The sequence below is a fragment of the Lissotriton vulgaris genome, chromosome 6, assembly GCF_964263255.1.
Source record: "Lissotriton vulgaris chromosome 6, aLisVul1.2, whole genome shotgun sequence".
Taxonomy (NCBI): domain Eukaryota; kingdom Metazoa; phylum Chordata; class Amphibia; order Caudata; family Salamandridae; genus Lissotriton; species Lissotriton vulgaris.
Genome location: NC_141694.1, coordinates 1413127514 through 1413151862, shown reverse-complemented (window position 1 = coordinate 1413151862; position 24349 = coordinate 1413127514). Strand labels below are relative to the sequence as shown.

The window sequence follows — 24349 nt, the reverse complement described above, 5'->3', positions numbered from 1 at the left end:
ACATTAGCGCTTGTCTACATGTTTTGGCTCCGTATTGATTGAATGCTGGTTTTAACAGGGTAACCCTTATGTCTTTTAACCTAATGCAGATGCATATAACATGAATTGCATCCTCAACACCGCTGCCGCATAAACGACACTGTTGAACTCCATCCTTTTTAGGTCGAGCTAGAGTAGGCATGCGAAGCATGCATCTAGCTCGACAACTATTGTTGTCAGTCTCCTGGGAATCTGAGACGGGGGTCGGGCACGGGCGGAGATTTCTCGGATTTCTCCTCGTGGGCGCCCTGCACATCCCCTGCCTCAGATTCCCAGCAAGTCAGCACACAGACACCACACACATACACGCAGGCAGGCACAGGCACTACACACGCAGGCACATACAAGCGCACACTCCCCCCCCCCCCCACCCCCCCCGAACGGGCTCCTGCGCACACACACATACACACACACACATGCACAAAGACACACACACACCTATCCCCCCTCCACTCACCGGGCTCTTTTGTTGCGTCGCCTCGCTGCGCTGGTGTTTTCTTCGCTGCATTACCATCCGCGGGGCTTCCCTCACGCTTGTTTTTTCTTCTGGTGTACTACGGCGCTGACGTCAGTACGCCCAGGGCGCGTGCTCGGGCGGGGCCTAGGTGTTTCCTGGGGCTGATGTTGAGGTGGAAGCAGACTTGGGAGGTTGAGCTCCGGGCAGAGCTCAGCCGATAGAGCGGCTCTGGGTACGGGGGAGGCCCGGCCATGATGCAGAACGCGAGCACCGCCCGTGTAGCTCTGGTGAGAAAGGGAGGGGAGGTGGTGGGAGAAACCGTACCCAAGGAAGGGTGACTGGGATCCTACGGACGGGGCACAGAGCCCTGGCTATGGCAAACAGTTTGGACCCAGGCTGGCGAACCTGCGGACGGGGCAGGAGCTCAGCGCCGTGTTTCAAGTAGAGGACATTAGTTTAGAAAAGGAAGCTCTGAGAGTACACCCGAGCACTCTTCCAGCTCCTAAAGAGAGCGAACACTGGCGAATCCAAAGTTGGGTCGGTGTGACTGGGAGAGAGCCCAGGCTTCATCGGGGCAAGTTGGCCGGTGACCAGCTTATGCTTCTGGCCTCAGACTGGAGAGGGTTTCAGTGATCTCCGAGACTGTGGATGTTAGAACTTGCCACTGCGAGGCGGTAAGCGCCGCGGGGCAGGTGGTTGTGTTAGTGTTGAAGCTTTTCTGGTTGTGAGATGTTTTGTGATGTCGATCACCGCAGCAGGGCAGGGTAATATCAGCAGGCGATAATGATGGGAGGGCAGATGTTGGGCGTGTCATGACGACAGTAACTGATGTGTGGACAGAAGTCGCCATATGGGATGTGTAGGCTGCCCGGAAGTACCCACTGCGCGCGGGGTGACGATAAAGTGAGACGTAATTAATGGGTTCATGTATTCGTCATTTTTTAAATCGACTAAAGGAAGATGAGGTGAATATTAGGAGATGGATCAGCAGGCACATGTTGTATGGGAGTCTCATTGGAGGAAAGAGCTGGATCTCACGAGGCCGAAATCGCGCTTTGCTTATCTTTGCACATGCAGGTCCTGCTTGGAAAGTGGCCGCACCTGTGGCAGAACGCGTGCTGTACTAGAGCCTATAACAAGTGGACGATATGACAAATGAACAGTTACGCCTCTGCACGTATGTGTTTGTTACGAGGTACCCATTCCCATATGTTATACCAATATGACGTATACATAGTTCTGCGTAGGTAGAATGTGGCGTCGCGTTGCGTTCTTTCCCTAAATCTGGTCATGATTCACCGTATTCGGATTTCCAGAAACTGGCTATCTGCCTTAAATTCGGATAAATGCTGTTGGGGTGTCAGTCGTACTTGTAACAATCAGCACTGGTATCGACGAAATATAAGGAAACTCTAGAATTCAATTTTTCCATATTCCAATTTGCTTCAAGGCTAAGCAACCCACCCGGAGTTGGTATTTTATGTGCATTTGCATAGTGCCTCATACTCCCTGCGAGGCGCGAAACATTCGTGGAAAGGTAGCGTGATCTAAATGCTCTCGTGTTTTGTTGTTCCGCCTTGGTTCCGTTTAAGTGACGGGCATAGAGCGGATACTAAATAAAGCATTAGATCTTATTGTATCTGTTAATAATAATGCGTGAGTTCCTTTTGGCCTGTGTGGGAGTTGCTTTGATGTGTATGCATCGCACACTGCTCATATGGTGTCGCAGCAAACGCGCAGTTGCCATTTAGGCATGCAGAGTCACCTGAAACGAGCATGAGCTGTCTTTCCATAGTGCACAATTAAAACAAAAGTTCAGCATCCACAAAAAGTTCCCTTCACCGTCTGAAACATTGTGGATAAATCTGCCAATACTTAAAAATAAAAAATAGGTCAAAAGTGCCAGAGGAATAGTGTCTTATTGGAACTTCCTAGGCGGCTCCAGTATCACGGGACCTCTTTCTGGTCTTTTAAAAGCAAACACTTTTGGTTTCCCATTGCGCGGATGCTCCTGTAATTTCTCTCTTGTCTCCGATACTAGAGATAAGAAATAAAACCAGGACACCGACTCTGGCGCCCCTCTTGGACTCCACATACATCGTCTGATGCGCGTGTTGTTCATTGACGTATCTACAAAGCACTTCCCTTTCTACCAGGGTGTCTCCACTGATTCCAAAACAGCATCACAGCTGCAGGATAAATGGGCACCGTGTCTGTGCAGGAGGCAGCCAGCGTCAGCTCTAATAGCCGTCACTGTCCCCTGTCAGCCGCCTCCGTTTCCTATCCGTGGGAGTAAGCTTCAATGATTCTAATAATATTCTGTAATAATACCTCAGCCCTTTCTCACCTGAAAGTCGCTCTTCACTCAGACGAGGGGCTGTCTCAGGCGGGCTTATATTCACAAGCTATCCCCTAAAGGATAACTACCAGGCCACAAAAAGTGTTTTAAATTCATAAGTACAATTGTATTCACTTCCCACTGTTTTCCTTTGTCATGAAAATGTCAGGGAAAGCAGTTATAGCCACTTGTGAACGTTGTTAAACAGGGAGCGTTAAACACTTCCGAAATGTGCTCAAAATTTCGGATGCCGCTCGTGGTTCCCATTGAAGCAAAGTCACGTGGGTGAACATATGTGAGATCACCAAAAGTCAACACATTGCTAAACATTATTGAATGGGCAACAACATTGTTTCAACTCGGTGGAATACTGACTGCACGTTCTGCCCCTCTAACTTGGACACTGTTCCATTGCAAAGTGAGTAGCAACCTCGTGGTTTCTGCAGAAACGTCTTCAAGAGGGTACAAGACAGTGCAGATACATGAGGCTCGATTGGAAAAAAAAATAATTTATGTACACCCATACATGTTCTCCTATGCACAACGGTACATTTTCGACTTTTTAGGAACTCACAGAATATTTCATTCACTGAAGAGCCATATTATTGCCCAGTCAGGAGCCACAGGAGGAAGTATACCACTAAAATAACTTTCTTCTGCATTGGAAAAACTTTTGAACGGTCTTCCTTTTGAAGAAGTTTCAGAAGTCGATTTGAAGTGTTTATGCTTTATTAAATTTATTTAATCTATTTTGAAAGGACTGGCTTTAAATATATGTCCACTTCAGAGCACTAAACTTTTCAGAACCAAATAAACTTCTCATGTGGGGTCAGATGCGACGACTAGTCCATAAGCTGAAAGTACCTAGGGTCCAGCACCATCTTAGCCAATGTCCAGAGGCTCCACCAAATTGCCTCGATCCTCGCGGCCCAAGGACATTTGGGGGCCTTTCAGGACTTACACTCTGGCTAGCCGCCCAACTGCCGACTCTCAAGTTGAACAGGGCATTATTCTGGCTGGTGTGGGATAAATACTCTTTGCACCACACTCTCCTACATCGTTACCGCCTACAGAATTGCTTTCTTGAATGCATGTATGTGGCTGGATTAGATCGGTTGGCGGGAGGGATATGCGGCGGGCAGTTGGGGACAACCTATGTATGTACCTCACCCCCTCACACCCTCACCCTAACACCCCCTCACCCTAACACCCCCTCACCCTAACACCCCCTCACCCTAACACCCCCTCACCCTAACACCCCCTCACCCTAACACCCCCTCACCCGAACACCCCCTCACCCTAACACCCCCTCACCCGAACACCCCCTCACCCGAACACCCCCTCACCCTAACACCCCCTCACCCTAACACCCCCTCACCCTAACACCCCCTCACCCTAACACCTCCTCACCCTAACACCCCCTCACCCTAACACACCCTCACACCCACCCTCACCCTCACACCCACCCTCACACCCTCTCACCCTCACCCACCCTCACCCACCCTCACCCACCCTCTCACCCTCACCCACCCTCACCCACCCTCTCACCCCTTCACCCTCACACACCCTCTCACCCTCCCTCTCACCCTCACCCACCCTCTCACCCTCACCCACCCTCTCACCCTCACCCACCCTCTCACCCTCACCCACCCTCTCACCCTCACCCACCCTCACCTTCCCTCACACCCCCTCACCCTCACACACCCCCTCACCCTCACACACCCCCTCACCCTCACACACCCCCTCACCCTCACACACCCTCACACCTCACACACCCCCTCACCCTCACACACCCTCACACCTCACACCCCTTCACCCCCACACCCCCTCACTCCCCCACACCCCTCACCCTCAAGCCCTCACACACCCCCTCACCCTCACACCCCCTCACCCTCAACATCCCCTCACCCCCCTCACCCTCTCATCCACCCTCACCCCACACCCTCTCCCCTTCACCCTCACACACCCTCTCAACCACCCTCACACACCCTCACTCACCCTCACCAGCATAGCATCACAAAACAACGCGTAGCATAACAAAGCATGGCAAAACTTAGCATAGCATAACAAAACATAGCATAACAAAACATAGCAGAACAAAACATAGCATAGCATAACAAAAAAAGCATAGGATAGCAAAACCTAGCATAGCATAACAAAACATAGCACAGCAAAACACAACAAAGCATAACGCAGCATAACAAAACACAACAAAGCATAGCACAGCAAAACAAAACACAACAAAACAAAACATGGCATAGCATAACAAAACCTAGCATAACAAAACAACGCATAGCATAACAAAGCATGGCAAAACAAAACTTAGCATAGTATAACAAAACATAACAAAACATAGCAGAACAAAACTTAGCATAACATAACAAAACATAGCAAAACACAACAAAAGAAAGCATAGCATAACATAACAAAGCATAGAAAAACAAAACCTAGCATAGTGTAACAAAACATAGCATAGCATAACAAACACAGCAAAACATAGCAGAACAAAACATAGCATAACAACAAAACAAAGCATAGCATAACAAAACATAGCATAGCAAAACATAGCAGAACACAACAAAACATGGCATACAAAACAAAGCATAGCAAAACATAGCATAGCATAACAAAACACAACATAGCATAGCATAACAAAACAAAGTTTAGCATAGCACAACAAAACATAGCATAACAAAGCATAGTATAGCATAACACAACATAGCATAGCAAAACACAACAAAACATAGCATGGCGCAAGAGAACACTACAAAACATAGCACAGCATAACAAAGCATAGGATAGCAAAACTAAACCTAGCATAGTATAAGAAAACAAAGCATAGGATAGCAAAACAAAACATAGCATAACAAAACACAACACATAGCATAACAAAACATATCAGAACACAACAAAACATAGCATAGTTTAACAAAACACAACAAAACATAGCATAGAAAAACAAAACATATAATAGCATAGCAAAACATAGCATACCAAACACAACAAAAAATAGCATAGCAAAGCACAGCATAGCATAACACTAGGAGCGTCGAACGTTCAGCGCCCAGTGCTGAATGTTCGAATAACGGGTGCGGCCCCGTCGGCCAACGGTCGTGCGCAGCACTGGCAAAGTAGTGCTCGCGACGACCGTTGGCCGACGGCAGCACTTAAAGGGTTAACATAGCATAGCATAACAAAGCATAGCATAGCATAACAAAGCATAGCATAGCATAGCATAACAAAACATAACATAGCATACAGCATCACTCAGCACCACCACAGCATCACTCAGGGGCACCACAACATCAATCAGGGGCACCACAACATCACTATGGGCTACCACAGCATCTCTGAACGCCATAGCATCACTCGTTCGCCATCACAACATCACTCTGCGCCACCACAGCATCAGTCTGTGCAACCATTCAACAACACCTGATTCAAATATGTTCTCTCAATGTTTGAAGCTTTATTAAAAATGTAACAAAAATATATTAATATTTCACTTCTGTTCTTGGATTTTCGTCACAATAAATTACACTGAACATAATCTTCACAAAAGTTATTTACAAAAGTTTAAGCTATTGCCATTATGAATTACAATAACTTTTATTTAACTATTAATTATTAAAAAAAATAAAAACCATTGTTATTTGTAATATCAATACATGAAAGTCTTGTAAATACAACACATATTGCATTACAAATGCTATAGGTGTTACATTTGCGAAAGTTATAACTATTGGCATGGTAAATGACAAAGCTAATAATTTCGCTATTTTCAAAAACAAAACGTAAATTAAAAAAGTGTCATTTACAATACCAATAGCTCAAACTTTCCGAATGCGAGACCTATTGCATTGCAAATGCTTGTTTTCCCAAGGCGGCAGAAATTGTTTAAAGGGACCAACCCCCAGTCGAAGTCTTAGGAATTTTTCCTTGATATTAATTTTTAATCCCATTTCAGGTAGAACTGGGGTTTTAATTTTTTGTATGTATGTAGGACCATCCAGCCATGTGATCGTCTTGCTAATGTCTTCTTATCCTCGATTGCAGATAGTAAACAAGTTACTTTTCTCACCGTTTTTTTGAATGTTAAATGTTTTAATTGAACGTCCCACAGTTCTCTTAAACCTAGGTGTTTAATAGATTCCTCAAGATAAATGCTTGCTGCTGTTTTTCCTGCACGGGAAAGCTCTTCCCAAAGTTGGTCGTTCAGGGTTCCCTTGTCATCGCCTTTAATTTTGTGCCAACATTTCACAAATGCTCCCATACGTTCAAGGGACTGTTTTTGGAGCCCAAATTCCAATCGTATTTTGGCCGGGGAGACCATTTTCGGAAGATGGAAAATTGCTGGGTATGATTTAGATATTATATTATCGAGAGTTGTTGCATCTCTTCCCTTCAGCGCCTCCCTCCCGTAAGTAATTAAACGTTGGCTGGATTTTTGCTTGCAAGACCCTTAGTAGAGGGTCGAATGCCAAGTCCGGTAAAAGCTTCTTAAGGTGCTTTATGGCTAGGTAGGTTGTTACCCCCTTTCTCCGCAGGGCTTCTAATTGTGGTTTGGATGAGTTGTTTTGGTTCAACAATACTCCTAGGTATTTATAGCTCACTCCTTGTTCCAAACGGTGGCCATCTGGGAACCAGCTCAGATGTTTCTTCTTGCGGTAATTAACTGTCATTATTTTTGTTTTAGTGTAGTTTCGTTTTTAGTGCGTTTTCTTGTGAGTATGTCTGAGTGACATTTAGTAGATGCTGAAGGCCTATGGGGGTCCTGCTTATCAGAACTTAATCGTCCACGTAAAGCAGGTTCGACAAAGTGGAGTTCCCTAGTTTTGGTGCGTTGGCTGCACAGCTATTCAACTTCACTGGTAAGTCCGCTAGAAAGAGGTTGAATAGCATATGGGCTAAGATGCACCCTTGTTTAAGTCCTTGAGTGGTGGGGATTTTTTTTTATATTTGTCAACCGTCTCCAAGCTTTATCCTCACCCATGTTTTAGAATGTAAGTTCTTTAATTGAAGTAGGAGGTTTGGAGGAATCCCCCAGCCATCTAATTTTTGCCAGAGTTTAGTTCGATCTACATGATCGAATGCTGCAACAAAGTCTATAAAGCAGTGGAAGAGTGGATATTTCCCCTGTTTAGCTGTGTCCATGAGAAGGGTCAGGGCCAATATGTTGGTGATTGTTCCTTGCCCTTTCCGAAATCCAGTTTGTGTTGATGGTATTATTTGATTCTTTTCAGCCCAGATGGTTATGTCGTTTAGGAGGAGTGCTGCAAAATATTTAGCCTCTATGTCGATCAGAGCTATTAGGCGGTAGTTTTTCGGCTGACCCTTTGTTCCCTGTTTGTAAATTGGACTAATTATAAAACCTCTCCACGATTCTGGAATTGCAGACTTTCTAATTGCGTTTTTGAAGACGGGTTCAAGTGCGTTACTCCAGAAGTCCGGATCGTTTTTAAACAGCATAGGAGGAATTCCATTAGGACCAGGGTCTTCTGCCAGTCGGCCCCTTGCTATTTGTAACTTTATCTCATTGATTGATTGGATGGTGTACCCCTCCTTTAATCTCCAATCGGCATTTAATGCTTCGGATTCTGTTGATCTTGGATAAGTACTGAGCTGTTGTTATCTTCAGTAGGAAATTGGCAGAGATATATTAGCTCTTTTGCATCGCTGTTGCAGCTCTCAGGCTCTACACTTTTTTGGTATAAAACTGATCCTTCTTTGTTATTAAAATGATTAAAGAGGAATGCTGTCCAAATCTCTTCAGAGATGTGGGAGTTAATTCCACAGTGATTCGGCCGATGTAATCGGTTTACTGTTTGCCAAAATTTTGCACTGTTTTTCTGTTTGGCATCATGATACAGTTTAGCCCAAAATTCGTTGTTCACTGTGTTTTCCTGGTCCATCTTCTTCTCTTAAGAAGGGCCTTTGAAGCTCGTAGAGATTGCTGCAAATTTTGATTTCCAGGTGACCTCCGAAGTTGCCGCAATCGCTGGTTTATTGATGTTTTCAGTTTTTTGGAGGATGGACTCATTGCTGTCAAATTTGGAGTGCCATTTGCTCTGTTTCGTTTTGGACCTTTGCTGATAGGAAATTGGTTGCCAAGTGAGGCTGTGAATTTTTCCCAGGTTTCCATCGGGTGGCCTAAGTGGTCGCACGCTTCCTTTAGTTCTTCTTTTGCTGTTGCTACTACTTTGTCTGTTAGTTGAGTTGCACCTAATACGATGAAGATTGGTTGCTTCTACTGTAACAATGGATTTTTCAGCCTCCTGATATAATGTTGCTGTTGTTTAAAGTATCATTTTTTGTGGCATATGGTCACTAATTGCACTGTTCCCTATTTGAAATGGGGTTATCTTGTCGAACATTGATAGTGTTGTGAAGGTGAAATATAGGTAGGAGGATGTTTTCTTATTCCCAAGAAGATGCATATTAAAGTCTCCTGTCAAAATGAATTTATCAGTATCGGCCTCTTCTAATATTCTTGTTACTTCTTTGATTAATTCTTTTGATGCTTGTAGTTTATGTTTTGGGTGGAGGTAGATGTTTATCAAGATTACCTTTTGTGCTGTCTGGTTAAAGAACAGCGTGATCGTTGAAGCCTGATGCAGCTTGGGGTGGTGATGTGTGTTTTAATAGGATGCATCTCGCCAATTTTTGCTATAGAAGAGAGAAGGATTAAACCCCCCGATCGGGGTCCAAGTTTAGAGTTTTTACTGGCAGCAATAAAGCTGGATGTGTAACCCTGTAAATCGAAGGGTTTGTCTTCCCAGGTTTCCTGGAGTAGTATGATATCAAAGGTTTTGAGGTAGTTCAGGAAGTCATAGTCGTTCAGCTTCGAGTTTAAGCCGTTAATGTTCCAGATGCATATTTTAACTTCGTTGGGGCCTAGGCGAAGTGTGGGGGTGGATAGCTTCCTGTGTCAATTTGACTCCGTTAAACGGATAATGCGTTGAAGCCCTTGCCTTCTATTCGTGGCCGGGGATTCTTTTGGGCGGGAAGGACTTGCTGTTAGAGTCCGACCCCTTGCTCCCCTTAGGACTGAAGTCACTGGCCATCGAGGACTGCCTGTGATTAGAAATGGAGCTGGGTATTGCGGTTTGGGGACTAATTTTAACATGATCCCCCAATTTTTAAATGTTTTGTTTTCTTGGATGATTGTACTGCCTATCTCCGATGTTTTCCATCTAATTTTGGAAGCGTCTGAATTTGGCAGGCCATTATTCTGTAAAAATTCGACACTCAGTAAATCTGAGCTTTGGATATTAGCTAGCTTGGGAATGGCTTGCAAGAGCCGTAATATGTTCCCTCTGTTGAGGGTATCTATTTGGCCTCGCGACTTGTATAGAGGGTCAAAAATAATCGTGTCGGCTTCCTTCTCTTGGGCGAAGTCCTTAATCGTATGCGCAGAGTTGCGGCTTGCCGCGCCTTCAACCTGATGTAAGCTGGAGGTGTCCGAGTGGAGGGAAGTCCTTCCGATAATGTTGTTAGCCGTTGGTAATATGATTTGCCGATCCCAAGCTTTAGCTTCCAGGCTTACGCTTAGAGGAGTATTTTTTAGTCGTTCTTGCCATAATTCTCTAGTCGTGAGTTGTGATGTAACCAAACTCTTATTTTCCGTTTTTAGATTTCGAGCCGGGGATAGTTTGGCTGAAGTTTTTCCTCGTTTGGAAGTTCCTGGATTTTTTCATCGTATGGAAGTTCCTGGGTTTTAAGTGTAGGTGATATTTCTATTTCGCTGCATGGATTGATTTTTTTTCCTTTCCTACCCCACTTGCCTCCATTTGCTTTAATTTTGATAAAGAGCATGAATCGCCTTGTGGGCTTTTATGCAATTGCGTAAGGTTGCTTGAGATGCCTTCGTTTGGTGATGTCGCTATAGAGTTTTGATTACTTGAGGCTTTGGGATTCTTATCAGTTGGTTGCCGTATTAACCAGTTGGACAGATTTTGAGCCTGAATAGTAGTTTTCCTTTTCCTCCCCTTTCTTTTGTTTCAGCTGCCAGTTTTTGTTGGTGTTAATTTTTTGCATAAGTCCTTCAAATCCGTTACTGCTTCGTCAGGAGTGGGGGCCTCTCTGTGTGATGGTGACCTATGCGCTCCTATTTCTTCAGACCCGTTTGGGGGTGGCTTCTCTGTGAGACCAAGTTCTGGTTCTGTTCCCCCCTTTACTGACTGGCCCGTGCTGCCTGCTGTTTAAGTTGCTGTTGTTGCAATGGATAGTAAGTCGCCAAGTAATGATGGTAGCTGGGAAAGTTTATCTATAATTGGGGCGCAGGTACAGTCTTGCTGCAGTAATTTGTTGTTAAAGGCTGTCTCCTGTCCTCTTTTTATCAATCCATTTAAGTCAGCCAGCTTCCTATCTTTTGCAGAAGTAAACTCTGCCAGGGTTTGAAGCACTGTCAGTTGTAAGTTCATTTTGCGTGATTGATATTGAAGCGCTGCTGTAGAGTATTGCATTGTGTTGAGGATTGTTTCCCAAAAAATGTTGTTGGTCTGTTTGTTTTTTTCACTAGCTTCTACTTTAGTGCTATTTATTTTATTTTGCGAGTCTTTACTGTATGTGGCTGCTAGTTCCTCCCATTCGTGGGATGCTAGAAACGACAAGTCGCATTTGCAGTTGTGATTGTGCCCCGGCGCGATATCATCTGTAAGTTCTTGTGCTTCGCTTTCTTCGATATTTGGCTTGGAGAAAACGGAGCCGCTGTAGGTTGGCTCCTGGTAGTGACCTTGCCCTGGTGTCTTTGTCGGTTTTACCTTATTCGAATGTTTGGGTAGTCGGCCAGTATTGAGACCGACCACTGGGGAATTGCACCTGGCTGGATCCTGGCGTAGTGTGTTTATCGGTTGTTCGTTCTTTATTCTCTTTAGGCGATTGATCTTTTGTTTGCGCTGTATTCTTTACGCTCTCTTGATTCGTGCTTGCTTGGGCGATTGAAGTTGGTCCTAGGAGTTCTGGAGTAGAAGTAGTAATTGCGAGGTGGGGGTCTTACTGGGAACTGTAGGGGTGTAGTTGTTGCGATCTTTACCAGTAGATCTTGCCATAGTAGTGGGTGCGTGCCTGTTCCGTTTTCGTTGCTTGCCGTGGTCAGTGGCAGTTGAGAATGTTTCTTGAGGGGGGACTCAATAGACCCTCCAACTGCCTGCGGGTACAGAGAGATTGGATGTTGAGTTTTAGTTTTTTCAATATCGAAATTCTAAGCGGAGTCCCCAGATTCCAATTTTTGTTTTGTGGAGCTTGGTTCTGCTACATTATCCACTACATTTTCTAATTCCAGAGCTTGGACTTTTGTCCTTTCTGCATTGCCTTTCGGTGTATGCTCTGTAATGGCCTTGATATTAGTTGGGTGCCTGTTATTCAACCCGCTCAATTCCAGTTGTTGCATTTGATGTATTGTTTGTGGCTCCATTGCGTGAATTTGTGCCATTGTTTGTTTCAAGTTTAATTTTGTATCCGTCTCAGAAGAGAAAATAAAATTGCTCGGTTGCAACGGAGTTTGCAGTCTCTTAATATCGCTGGTTTTTGAGAATATTATTGTGCCTGGATCTTTCAAGAACGCAAATTTAGTATAGATCTTGGGTTGGAAAGAGTGCTGGCTATATATATATATATATGGGTGAAAGTCCCTTCAAACCTAAAAGTAAATTTGTCCCCGTTATGCCAAAGGATGCTGTGGACATTTATCAAGACTGTATTATTGAGGATTTAAAAAGACTCAATAAACAAATTCACTCCAAAAAAGACACGTCCAGTTTCCAAACCAAAGAGTATAATAACTTAATGACCAAATTGTCCAAGAACCAAGAAATCATAGTAAGTCCCTCGGACAAAGGAGGGAATATTGTTTTGTGGCAAAAAGAACAATACATTGCGGAAGCCAAACGTCAATTGGACAATGCAAATTGTTACACACGCAGCAATGGCGTTCAGTATAAGCACGCGAAGGAGAGTATTAAGAAACTGCTGTTAGCTTACAAAAGAGAAAACTTGATTACATCCACAGAATGTGCATTCTTATTGATTGAACATCCAGTTATTCCGCATATGTATCTAATCCCTAAGGTACATAAGAGGCAAAATCCAACACCTGGGAGGCCCATCATCTCCCGGATTAAAAGTATGGGCGAAAATATTTCACGATACATAGACTTCTATTTACAAGAACATGTCCAAGCATTACCGAGCTATATAAAGGACACAGGTGACTTTTTGTCCAAATTGGAAACTATACCATGGCAAAAGGATTGGTGTATTATAACTTTGGACATTGAGTCTTTATACACCTGTATCGAACACCAGAAAGGAATAGAAGGAATAAGACATTTCTTGGGACGTAAGTCTTGTGTATATTACAGCCACAAGAAAATGATCTGCAATTTGGTGCAATGGTGTTTAAACAACTATTTTTTGTTTGGAAAAGATATATGGAAACAAATACGTGGTGTGGCCATGGGTTCCTGCTTCTCCCCCAGCTACGCGTGCTTGCACGTTGGGCTGTGGGAGGAGCAGGAGTTACCAGGCATTTCTGGATTTGAATGCGTCAAGTATTGGATGCGTTTTATTGATGACATTTTTTGTGTATGGGAGGGGGATATCATGAGTGCTCAGAGTTTTGTAAATGCGCTCAACCAGAACCAATTTAACTTGTTCTTCACCTCCAGTATTAGTAACACTACGGCTGAGTTTCTTGATGTTTCCATTAATGTCGTAGACAACAAGATCATTACTGCCCTACACAGGAAGGCCACTGCTGGCAATAGTATTCTACATGCCAGCAGTGGCCACCCCAAACACGTCATCATGAGCATTCCTCTTGGCGAATTGTTGCGCCTCAAGCGAATATGCAATACTCAAGAAAAGTTTGATGAAGGGTGTGAGAAGTTGGCCCGATATGCAGTGTTCACTATTCTAGTGACCACTATGCATCGGTCCAAACGATCCTTATGGTGATTGGTTGTAAGTCAACCTTAGACCAGCTATCCTAGTAGCGTGGATACGAGCAGTCTTCGGGCTAAACTCTAGAGGGCGTGTTAAGCCAGCTGTTATACCATCACATACCCCTTGAACACCAAGTGAAAGGACACCACACAAGTGTTATGAAAATAAACAGTATATTTATTAGAATCACAACAGCCCTGTACTCTTTATGAGGACAGGGTACTAAGCACAGAACAAAACTCTTAGGAAAATACTTCAAGTGCACAATCAATACAAGTGCCCGAGGGCACGGAAAGTTTAGTGGTCTCGGGCGGACCCGATAAGGCAAGTCGGAAGCGAGGGACTCAGGACCCTTAAGTAAGGAGGCTATGCGGGCACCGAAATGCCGGAGTTACCTAGCCACAAGGGCTGCGGCTGCACAAGTCTTACAGGCGTCGGGGGTCTTCGCTGACGAGCCAGGAGCCGGAAGGAAGGAGTTGCTGGCCGGCGACCAGTGAAGAATAGTTCGTAGAGATCCAAGCCTGGATCAGACATCGATGATACCTGAAAGCAGAGGGGACCAAGTTCGTACTACTAGCCAGTAGTCAGAGGGTACCAGGAAGGCACCGGATGGCCGTCACCTCGACTAGGTGAGTGGGCGACGCTAGGCTCTGCAGTCTCACGGACCAGGAGGCGTTGTCGGCGACCAGGATGGAGGTGCGAGCTGTCCCACGAAGGTTGATGCTGTCGGCGTCGCTGGGCCCAGGATTGGGGCAACAAGCCTTGGCAGATTTCAGGGCCACGTGGTGGGCCTAAAATGGCGTCTTGAGTGGACCAGGAGGGTCCGGGGTGCTCCTCTCGGAAAAGGGAGCAAGGGCCGGTCTGGAGCAACCAGACCAGTAGCGTTGGTTGTCGGATGTCGTCAAGGAGATCACAAGCCAGCGGCTAGTGATCGGACAACGTGCTGAGCGGCGAGCAGAAGGGCCCCACGCCGATCGTGGAGATGCTGGGAGGCTGCACTTCGGTGCTGGAGCTGCTCAGGATCGGTGCTTCTCGGACCCCAGAGCACTCACCAGAGGATTCCTTCGGTGGTCGTGCTGGATTAAGAAAGCGTGCAGGTTTTGATGATGGTCGGTCCCTCGAGGTCTCGTCGCACCCACAGATCTCAGCTGAGCTGACGATGTGGGTAGAGGTCAGAGGTGCCAGGGAAGCCGGTTCTCGTCGAGCTGGGTCGTCGGATTCCTGAGGAAGGACTTGCAGCAAACCGCAGAGTTCTTAGATGGTGCCTGCGGATGCAGGGTGACTACTCCTTAGCCACAAGGGAGAAATCTTGAGAAGAGTCTCGAATGTCCTTTCGTAGAAAGTAGTTCTTGATTCAAAGATGATCTAATTTGAACAGGGGGCCCGCTCCTATCTTTATACTAAGAAAAGGGGCTGACCCGGTGACTAGGTCCTGCCTATGGGTGGGACTAGGAGGGGGGTGGTTACACCCCTCTCCCATGCCGGACTTCCCCCAGGCCAGGGGCTGGTGTGCCCCTGGAACTGGTTCTGACCGGCCTATGCGTAGTGAGCACCGGGGTGCCACTCAGCAGTCACCTTCCTGTAAAGCCCTGCCTACCCAGGATACACAAAACCCTGTCTGGGACGGTGCTAGCACCGCCCTTGACAGGAAACCCTTTGTCCAGGCTCCCCTCGCTGGAAGGACTCCCAGCTGCAGGGGGTCAGACTCGTGTCTGTGGTGGCAGCATCCATTTTGTGGAGCTGAGGCTTCGGTTAACTTTAACCGGGGTTCACAGTTACGTACATGTCGTGTTCCTCTAGAAGGGCGGAATGCTAACCTCGTCGCCAGAATTGGTGAGGGGGCAGCATCCCGATTCGTATGACACCTTACTCGACATGTCTTGATAACGCGATACCGAAGTTACCGATGTGATACGCGTTATCATGGAACAGCCATTGGGTCTTGGTTCCGCAAGCTGCAACCGGGCTCGGCTCGTGCCAGAGCCCAATTCACACGGTTCCATGCACTCTGCCTTCAGGATTGTCAAGGCCTGCCATAGGAGTGACTGATAGGAACTCGGGTGTCCATTTTAAGGTTAGGTATAGGGATACTACACCTACAGCAACGGGCGAGTACGCCACGTGGCCCCAGCTGTCGTGCAGCCAGTTGTGTCAGATTTAGGTGGCCAGCCAGGGGTGGCATAATACATGCTTCAGCCCCTGGTAGGCCCTGGGTACACCGATGCCCTGAGTTACAGGGTCTGACAGGGTGGCCCAGTTCCGATTGGGTAATGCACCTAGGGTACACACAGCAATTTTAGTGAGAGAACAGCTAGGCTGTGGGTCTGATTGGCAGGCCCACAGCCCGAGAAAGTCGTAAACCAGTGAAACAAAAGCAAAAAGTCTGGGTGATCATAGGATTGCAGACCCTACTCTCCTACAAAGGGGCAACTGCAATGCTTGAAAGATTGGAGGCAAGGGGATATAGCAAATCCTGTCTTGCTACTGCACTGCAGAAGTGCAGTGAAAGATCTAGGGACTCTTTATTGTCATCCAAACCCCCCAACATGGACGCAACATCCAATACCAGCAGACTAATAACTAATTACAGTAGACAGCACCGTAAGATTAAATCCATTGTTAACAAACACTGGGCAGTCTTAAAGACTGATGGAGTTCTACGTGATTTAACTCCTGACTGACCTACAATCACATTCAGGCGTGCATATAGCATGTGCAGCAGGCTAGTACAATCCAGCCCTGAATTACCTATGATTGCTCAATGGTTTGGTGGAAAGGGATTCCACAAATGTTCCTCATGTCGGGCGTGCAAGTTTGGACAAAATACTACCCATTACCGCACTCCGTTTTCTGAAACCGAATTCCCAATTCACGGTAATTACAACTGCCGTACGGAGTTTGCGGTTTATGTCCTAACTTGCACCTGCGGTCTACGCTATGTAGGCAGTACCGGTGCACAGGTGCATGTTAGAATACTGCAGCACCTTCGTGCCATAGTTAATCACGATTGGGCATACCCGGTGGCGCGCCACTTTAACAGCAGGCATGACAGGGATCTGTCTTGTCTCACTTATTATGTCATTGATGCTATCGCTCCCTTAAGGCGGGGTGGTGATCGTGATAAACTATTACGTCGATTAGAAACGCAGTACATCATCAAACTCGACAGCAAACAACCCAACGGGTTGAATGCGACAGAGGACATGCACAACTTTTTGTAGGAACATTGACTCAGTACACACATTCTGTATATAGTAGATCAACTGAATACAAACGTGAGAAAATACAAAGAATTGTATATAGTTTGTATATATATGAAATCTTGAAATTAAGCACCTATTTTAGGTATCCTGCAGTCCTATCTCTTACAACAGAGCTGTCTGCTTAGTTTTCTGAACAGTGCAGTTTTTTAACAAACACTTGGGAAATTCATTTTGTTGGTGGTTCTTTTACACTGTACATTTACTCGAGCACTTTTTTCAAACACAATTGTCTTGTAAATAGTTCTTATAAATTTATGAAATTTAAAGAAAATAAGAAAAATATTCTCTTAAAAACATAATACATAGGACTGAAATTTATATTTGTGTTTTCTACACGAAGGTGCTGTTTTTTGGTGTTACACATAAATTGTTTTTACACATGGTTGTTCCTGGCCAGGGCAGCATATTACATTGCACAGCTACGATTTGCATTTTTTATTATTGATTTACAAGCTTTAGTTTAGTCAATAATCCAGAATTGTTTTTCTGATGTACTGTGAGATATATAATTCATTCATGCAGATCATTATGTTTCAGTCATTAACGTAAAATAACATTTGCGCATTCATGCAGCAATTTTGTCACTTACAAATTTGTTTTTCTGAGTGTATTCACGTTTACAGAAATCAATTTGGATCAACATTTATAAACCAGGAAGCATATATTATTGTTTCTGTTTTTGATGCAACAAAGTTACAAGAACATAGCGTTATTGTGCACTGTTTCTTTAATTTGTTTGTATCTGGCATTGGTAGTACCATGTGACTCACGTTTGGGAGGTGGGGCCCGGAAGGGTGGGTCTACACTGCATAGATAAAAGAATTGTCCATCTTGTGTAATGTGGTGTGTGAACAAGACTACGTTGGTAGTCGAAACGTTACATTTTGGGAGGCACAAGGAATAAATAACATCTTGCCTGGAGAACGTGGGGTCTGTCTCTTATTTCGCCGCTGCATGTGGAGGTTTGAAGACTTTGCCGATATATATATATATATATCTGCACTAAAAATGTAATAAGACAAACATTTTTTGTGAAATAAGAATCACCAAAATCACAAGGAGGGACAGAGGGCTAAAAAAAAGGCAAGCACACAATACCCCCTCCCCCCCCCCCCCCCCCCCCCCCCCCACAAAAACGACAAAGTGTGCAGTTTCTGTTAGAAGGTAGGCCATTAAATTCCTGAGGGATCGAGTCCGAGGGATCTGATCCTTCAGGAGCAAGAGCCCTCACACACCCCGAGGGGTGTCATGCTTCATCATTGGGCAGCTCCTTGTTGGGCCGGCGGTGCAATGCCCAGCGGGCTCGTGAGGGGGCTCTTTGCCTGGAGTTCTTTTAAGCTGATTTTTGTGGAGTGGGTATGTGATGGTGAGTGAGTAGTGTGTGAGTAGAGTGCAAAGGATTACAAATAACTCTTAGGGACTTGAAGATTAAAGTTGAATGTGTTAAACCCAAGGTTGTATTAAAAACAAGTGTAGGAGACTACATAAGTTATAGTTGGGCTAGATTAAGTCACAAATTGAGAATACGTAATAAATGTTGTGGCCTACAGATATGTGAATATACAAATACAGGACTAAAAGTTTGATTGTACTAAAATATATGCATCATATGCCTTCATGTTAATAAAGATTTTCACAAAAAAAAAAAAGTGTAGGCTAAGGTGGGTATAATGGTCCATGTTAGCTCAAGGTATAAGTAGTGGTCAACATGGTTCTTGTCTAGAAAGATCAAGGCATTTTGTCAGGACCGTTAAAAGAACTAAACTACTCCTAGGTAAACAGTCAAAGAGATGTGTCTCATCTAGTGCCATGCTGTCCCAAACGCAAATTGATATAGAGTATACCTTATTGCGATCAAAAAATTTACTAACCTAGAAGGAAAAAAGGGAGAATGAGAGGCACAGCAGCAGTACATTCATTATGTAATCACAGTATCAGTGCCTGATGGGGTGCGCATGCCAGGTGATTGCATGCTTGAATTCAGTGGATTGCTGGTCTGACAGTGCATCTGGATAACATTAAGAAGTTGAACATAAAAAGTGAGTGATCGCAGTTGGTAGGCGGTCATTTATAGGCTATGAAATTCATAGGCTACGTAGTTTGGAGTGAAGCATGGCGCCCCTCGGGTGTGTGAGAGCTCTTGTTCATGAAGGATCAGATCCCTCAGACTCGATCCCTCAGGCATTTACTGACATTCCCTCCAATGGGAACTGCACACCTTCTCGTTTTCCGGGAAATAAGAATGACAAGAAAAGCCAACGCCGGCATAGCATACCTGACTCAGGGAACCTAGACCCAACTACCAATCCAAGAATGCATTAGGGAGTTTTCAAGTCAATGCATGTAGACAGCAAGCAATGTTTCCAGTCCTCGCCTTTTACAAATCATTTAATCATGTGAATAACTTCACCAGGTGCTAAGCCCAAATCCAAACAGAGGTGGGTGTGCCAGAGCCGAACCAAAGGGTTTGGATTGGCTCTAAGACTCAAGCCATGAAAATGTTTGGCATATATATCGTGCAACAAACATATTATAAAAATATGATAGTATCTCTTCAAAATTCAAGACAGTGTATTTCTTTAACATGCAGAAGCATTTCACCTTAGTACATCAGATTATATCACTACGTAGACAGGCATTTATTAAAAGTGGTAGATTTGAAGCATGAACTTAAAAACATTAATGGCTCACACCCAACTACAATGCCATTAGTAAACAAAGACGCACATTCGTAGCCATGTAAACCCTAAAAGTAGCATAGATTTTTATTAACATTTAAGCAACATTAGTCTATTAAATGAAAGATAAAAAGTACTTGTACCACTCCCATCCTGAAAGTATTTCACAGTGTGCTCATATGTGAAATAAAGAAAAAGGAGGCTCTGTGAAACAAAATGTTTGCCTAGGATCACACATTTTAAGCAAGAAGGAAGCCGGTATTGATTCCAGGTTATCTGGTTTCACATTCTGAAATTCAGCCACCAGATGTATATCTGTCTTTCTCTCTCCCCTGTTTTACATCAAAAGTCACTGTCACACCCCAAAAACCCCTGAAGATACTCCCCTGCAGTATGTTCCTGACCACTCTTTAAGTAACATTTAGGGGTGGGCAAAAAATTATCCGCCTCCTGCGGAGTTTGTTGAGTTTTGCCCTCTGCTTGGAGCACGGAGTTCCAGCAAAACTCCACCAACCACTGCATGGCTGAATTTTTCCTTGCTCGCCAATGTTAAGTTGGCGAACGAGAATTGGCGTCCCCTTGCACAGTTTCTGATTGCTAGAACACCTCCCGGCAAGATTTCTCAACCCTGGGCGGTCTTGGCAGTTTGCTACAGTTCGGGTTGAGAAAGCTGCTGCTCGAGTATAAAATCTACTCTAGCAGCAGAAAGAGGCAGCACCCTCTGGCGTGCCGCATGGTGCAGCTTGTGCTGATTTTACAGCACAGAACAAGCTCCCAGTGCTAAATATCAGAGGTAGCAGCACAACATGCCAAAATTATGCGGCTCAAGGAACTTTGCATTATCTCGTGGAGTTTTTAGGTCACTCCATGAGTTCTGCCTACCCCTAATATTAATTGTAAATGTAAAAAAAATGTCAATCCGAATTTGTAAAGCGTGAACTACTCACATTTACAGGTCTCAAGGCGCTGGGTGCCGTCATAGAAATTAAGTGAGCTATTGCCCAGAGTCACATGGTGCTGGGCTGAGCTGAGCTGCCGCCAATTATTGAACCGTGAACCCTGTGCTCCGAAGTCAGCTGCCCTGGCCGCTGCACCACACCTCTACGCTCATTGACTATTTGACATGCATTGCCTCTCTCTGTTTTGACTAGTCACTTTTACGTTTTTTATATTAGTGGTTACAAGATTATTGCCATCATTTTAGTTTTTTCTTTCGTACCTACTGATCCAGTCACTCGAGATTTGGATCTAATACCATTTTAAATCCAAGTCCCTCCGTTTATGCTTCCGTCAAAACTTAACAAGCATTCAACTTGGAACCTGTATCCTGATCGGCTGTATGCAGACAGATGGAATGTTTCCCAAGATGCCATTCATGCCACATATTTTATTAAGTGTTAAATCCACTCGACTAGAATTCTGGAACAAGTGCAAGAGATGCTGACAGACAGTGCTCTGCTTTCTAATGCAAATTCAAGCCACATCTTGAAATGCTGCTTAAAATGTATTTTAACTTTAGTATACCTAGATTGCACCATAAATGAAACATAAAATCACAAGGCTTTTCGTGGCTTAAGTATTTTCATAAGAACTCTGAGTTACAAAAATATTGAATAAACCTATTTAAAGCATACATTTGCGTTCTTGTTGCTACATTTCCACTGATTTTATGGAGTGAGGTTTGAGTCTTTTAATATTTGTTCTCTTCAAAAACTATTTTTCAAGTAATGCTTTTCAAACTACTGGGTTTATGAATTGCGGTTTTAGTTTGAAAATAATGTACTTTTGAATATGCGGGCATTTGCAGTACTCGCCTATGTCAGAGAATATACTTGTGATCAAAAACCTATTTCTTAACATATTTGAAATTGACTGATTCCCCACCCTCCCCTATTCTGCAAAGGTATCTGAAAATGTAGTAGGCTGTTAACTTAGACATTTGCTCACATAAATTATTTTTGTTACTTTGATCTAATGCTCTGTGCCACTACCAGTTTGTAAGACTTTTATGGCGTTATCCCAATGTAATTCATCTGTTTGGAGCCCTTGGGGTTTTGTGAATTGTTAAGCGAACACTGCTGACTCTCAATCATTGGCATAATAAGGACACCATAGTGGGTTCTAACGCACCTATTGATAATCTACCGCTCCATCCGACCTCAGACTCAACTTGAATAGCAATGTTAACGTGGTATCTTACAATATTCAAGAAGTATGTAGTGTGTTAATGTCCAGATTTATTCTTCTATGTATACTGGCTTACAAACATTGCATCTTGCATCATTTCATTAAGCCTATTTTACAAAATGTATAGAGAATCACATCCTAACCATTTCGGCAAAAGAAAACTGAAGTGTAAATACTTATTATTGCAGGACCAAACGACAGTACGAACTGTGGCATCTGCTGCAACCGCCAATGAAATTCGAAGACAGTCAAGTAGTTACGATGATCCATGGAAGATAACAGACGAGCAAAGGCAGTATTATGTAAATCAATTTAAAACTATTCAACCAGATCTTAATGGATTTATTCCAGGTGAGATATGTCAGTTTTGTGTTACAGGTTAAATGAATCTATTTTAGCTTCAAAATGACTCCAAACAGGAAGTGTCAAATAATTGTTTGGTACTATGGTCTCCCTTATGATTTCAATACTTTCTGGTCTCAAAATCATTCAAATGAATTAAATGCCTCTCAATGTTGAGCAAAAGGGTTGGTGATGGTTCAAAGGGACATGCTTACCCAGTTGAGTCACCTCTTTGTCAGTTTACCTGAAATTCTTTTTTTGTGTAGCATCTCTCCATCTTTGCTAAAATTTTCACTGAAGTATTGTAGGCAGGTTTGTATTTTTTGATCTGTTCTCTGTTCACTGGCTGATGTGATAATGAACACGATCCATTAGGCAGTAAAGGAGAGAAGCAGTCTGAGGCAAATGATTTTAAGGCTTGTTCCCACAACTCCAGGAATCGAGGAAGCTCTCGAAGGTACAGTCATGTGCAGCACTTCAATATTTTTGTTTTAGACTGGCTCTTGTTTTAATATCAATTTAAGGACAATTGGGGATGAGGTCATAGCCAATTACAATGGTTGATTTGGTTCAAGTTTTGACTGTCAGTTTGTAATATATTGTTTTGTCTCTGATTACCAAGAATTTGCTTGGGCTGGATCCTAATGTGTATTCCTGGTGCAAATAAGTCAGCAGGAAAAACACTCATTCTGAGTGCCATTCAGCAGGGTAGGGCAGCTTTCACAAATATTTTTATGCACTTTTTCAAAGGCTCTGCTTGGGTGAGACACTTTGTTACTTGTCTCAGTATAGTAAACTGTTAGACCTGGCACCTTGGCGTGAGTTTCCCTTCCACTTTTTACTGATGTGCCTCCGATGTTTTGCTGGTTTTCCGATACTCAGGGCACTGCGCCACGGCCGACCCGTGCCGCAGTGCAAGTGCTCCCTACTGTAAATTGTACATGCGATTGGTATCCATGATTGGTTCATTGGATTTACTGTTAGTCCCTAGTAAAGTGCACTAGGAGTGCCGGGGCTTGTAGATGCCAATACTGCTAGTGGGCCTGCAGCGCTGGTTGCACCACCCACCGAAGCAGCCGTAAAGATGTGTCTGGGGACTGCGACCGCAGAACCCGCGTGCGGTCGCGTACTGTCACGCTAGCTGGGCAAGTGCACCCACTTGCCAGCCCCTGAACCTTCCCTTGACTACATATTAGTCACCCCTATGGTAGGCCTGCGGGCAGGGTGCGTTGTAGGTGTAAGGTAGGACAGGCCCTGATGTGTGTGGCCTGTCCTAGTAGTGACTTACAACCAAAATCGTATTTCACTATTGAAGGCTACCTGCTTCCATTAGGCCAGACTGAGCTGCTGGAATTATTACACCCTATAATCCCAGCAGGCTCAAGGAGCATGGTAGCGAGTCGTGTTTAGTATGCCTGAACTCAGGATGATAAAATATTTCTTGTAGTCAAGTTTATTTTAGTATCCTGTGTTTGCAAAAGCTACTTTTAGAAAGTTAGCATTTGCTTGCCTAACCATTTCAGCCCGCCTCTGCTGGTATGTGTATCTGACTGTCTGGGATGTGTGAGTGACAGGGCTGGGGGGATGACAGGTGGTGAATGCGCAGATTACACCTTAGTGGGAGGTAGGAGTGGCTCTTGACTCTGAATCTTGCTGTGCTCTGCCACCACAATGCTGGCTCCACCCTCCTGGGGAGCGACTGATGACTCAGCCGACACCTGGCCCAGGAAGGGCGAAGCCCCATCAACAATGTACTCTGGCTGCCCCTGTCCGCACAATGCTGGCTCCACCTCCTGTGGGGCGTCTGATGCGCCTGCCCCTCACACTGAAAGCAGAAGCCGGAGTACACCCACCAGGGTACTCAAGGACTGAGAGTGGCTATGCAAAGGCCCCCCTGGCCTGCGAGAACAAAAGAAATACCGTATAAAAGAAGGAGCCCTGCTCCTTGAAAGTTAGATCCGGTTTGGGCTACAGAAGGAACTCTGCCCGACGAGAAGGACCGTGAAGGACAAGGAAGAGTGCTGTCTCTTGCCTGTGTCTGGTGCCTTGCTGCCGAAGGAGAGGAAAAAGGAAAGACTGCGAGAAGACTTTTGCTTTACAA

General features: G+C 44.6%; 1 protein-coding gene across 19 annotated transcripts in view; it reads left to right on the top strand.

Annotated features, from left to right (window-relative positions):
- REPS1 (RALBP1 associated Eps domain containing 1) overlaps positions 1-24349 on the top strand; it is a 1100512-nt gene that overhangs the window by 406363 nt on the left and 669800 nt on the right. For all 19 annotated transcript variants that reach the window (XM_086927540.1, XM_086927556.1, XM_086927550.1 and 16 more), the window contains exon 6: positions 22095-22257. In XM_086927540.1, coding sequence (XP_086783666.1) covers positions 22095-22257 — 163 coding nt within the window. The remainder of the gene's footprint in view (positions 1-22094; positions 22258-24349) is intronic.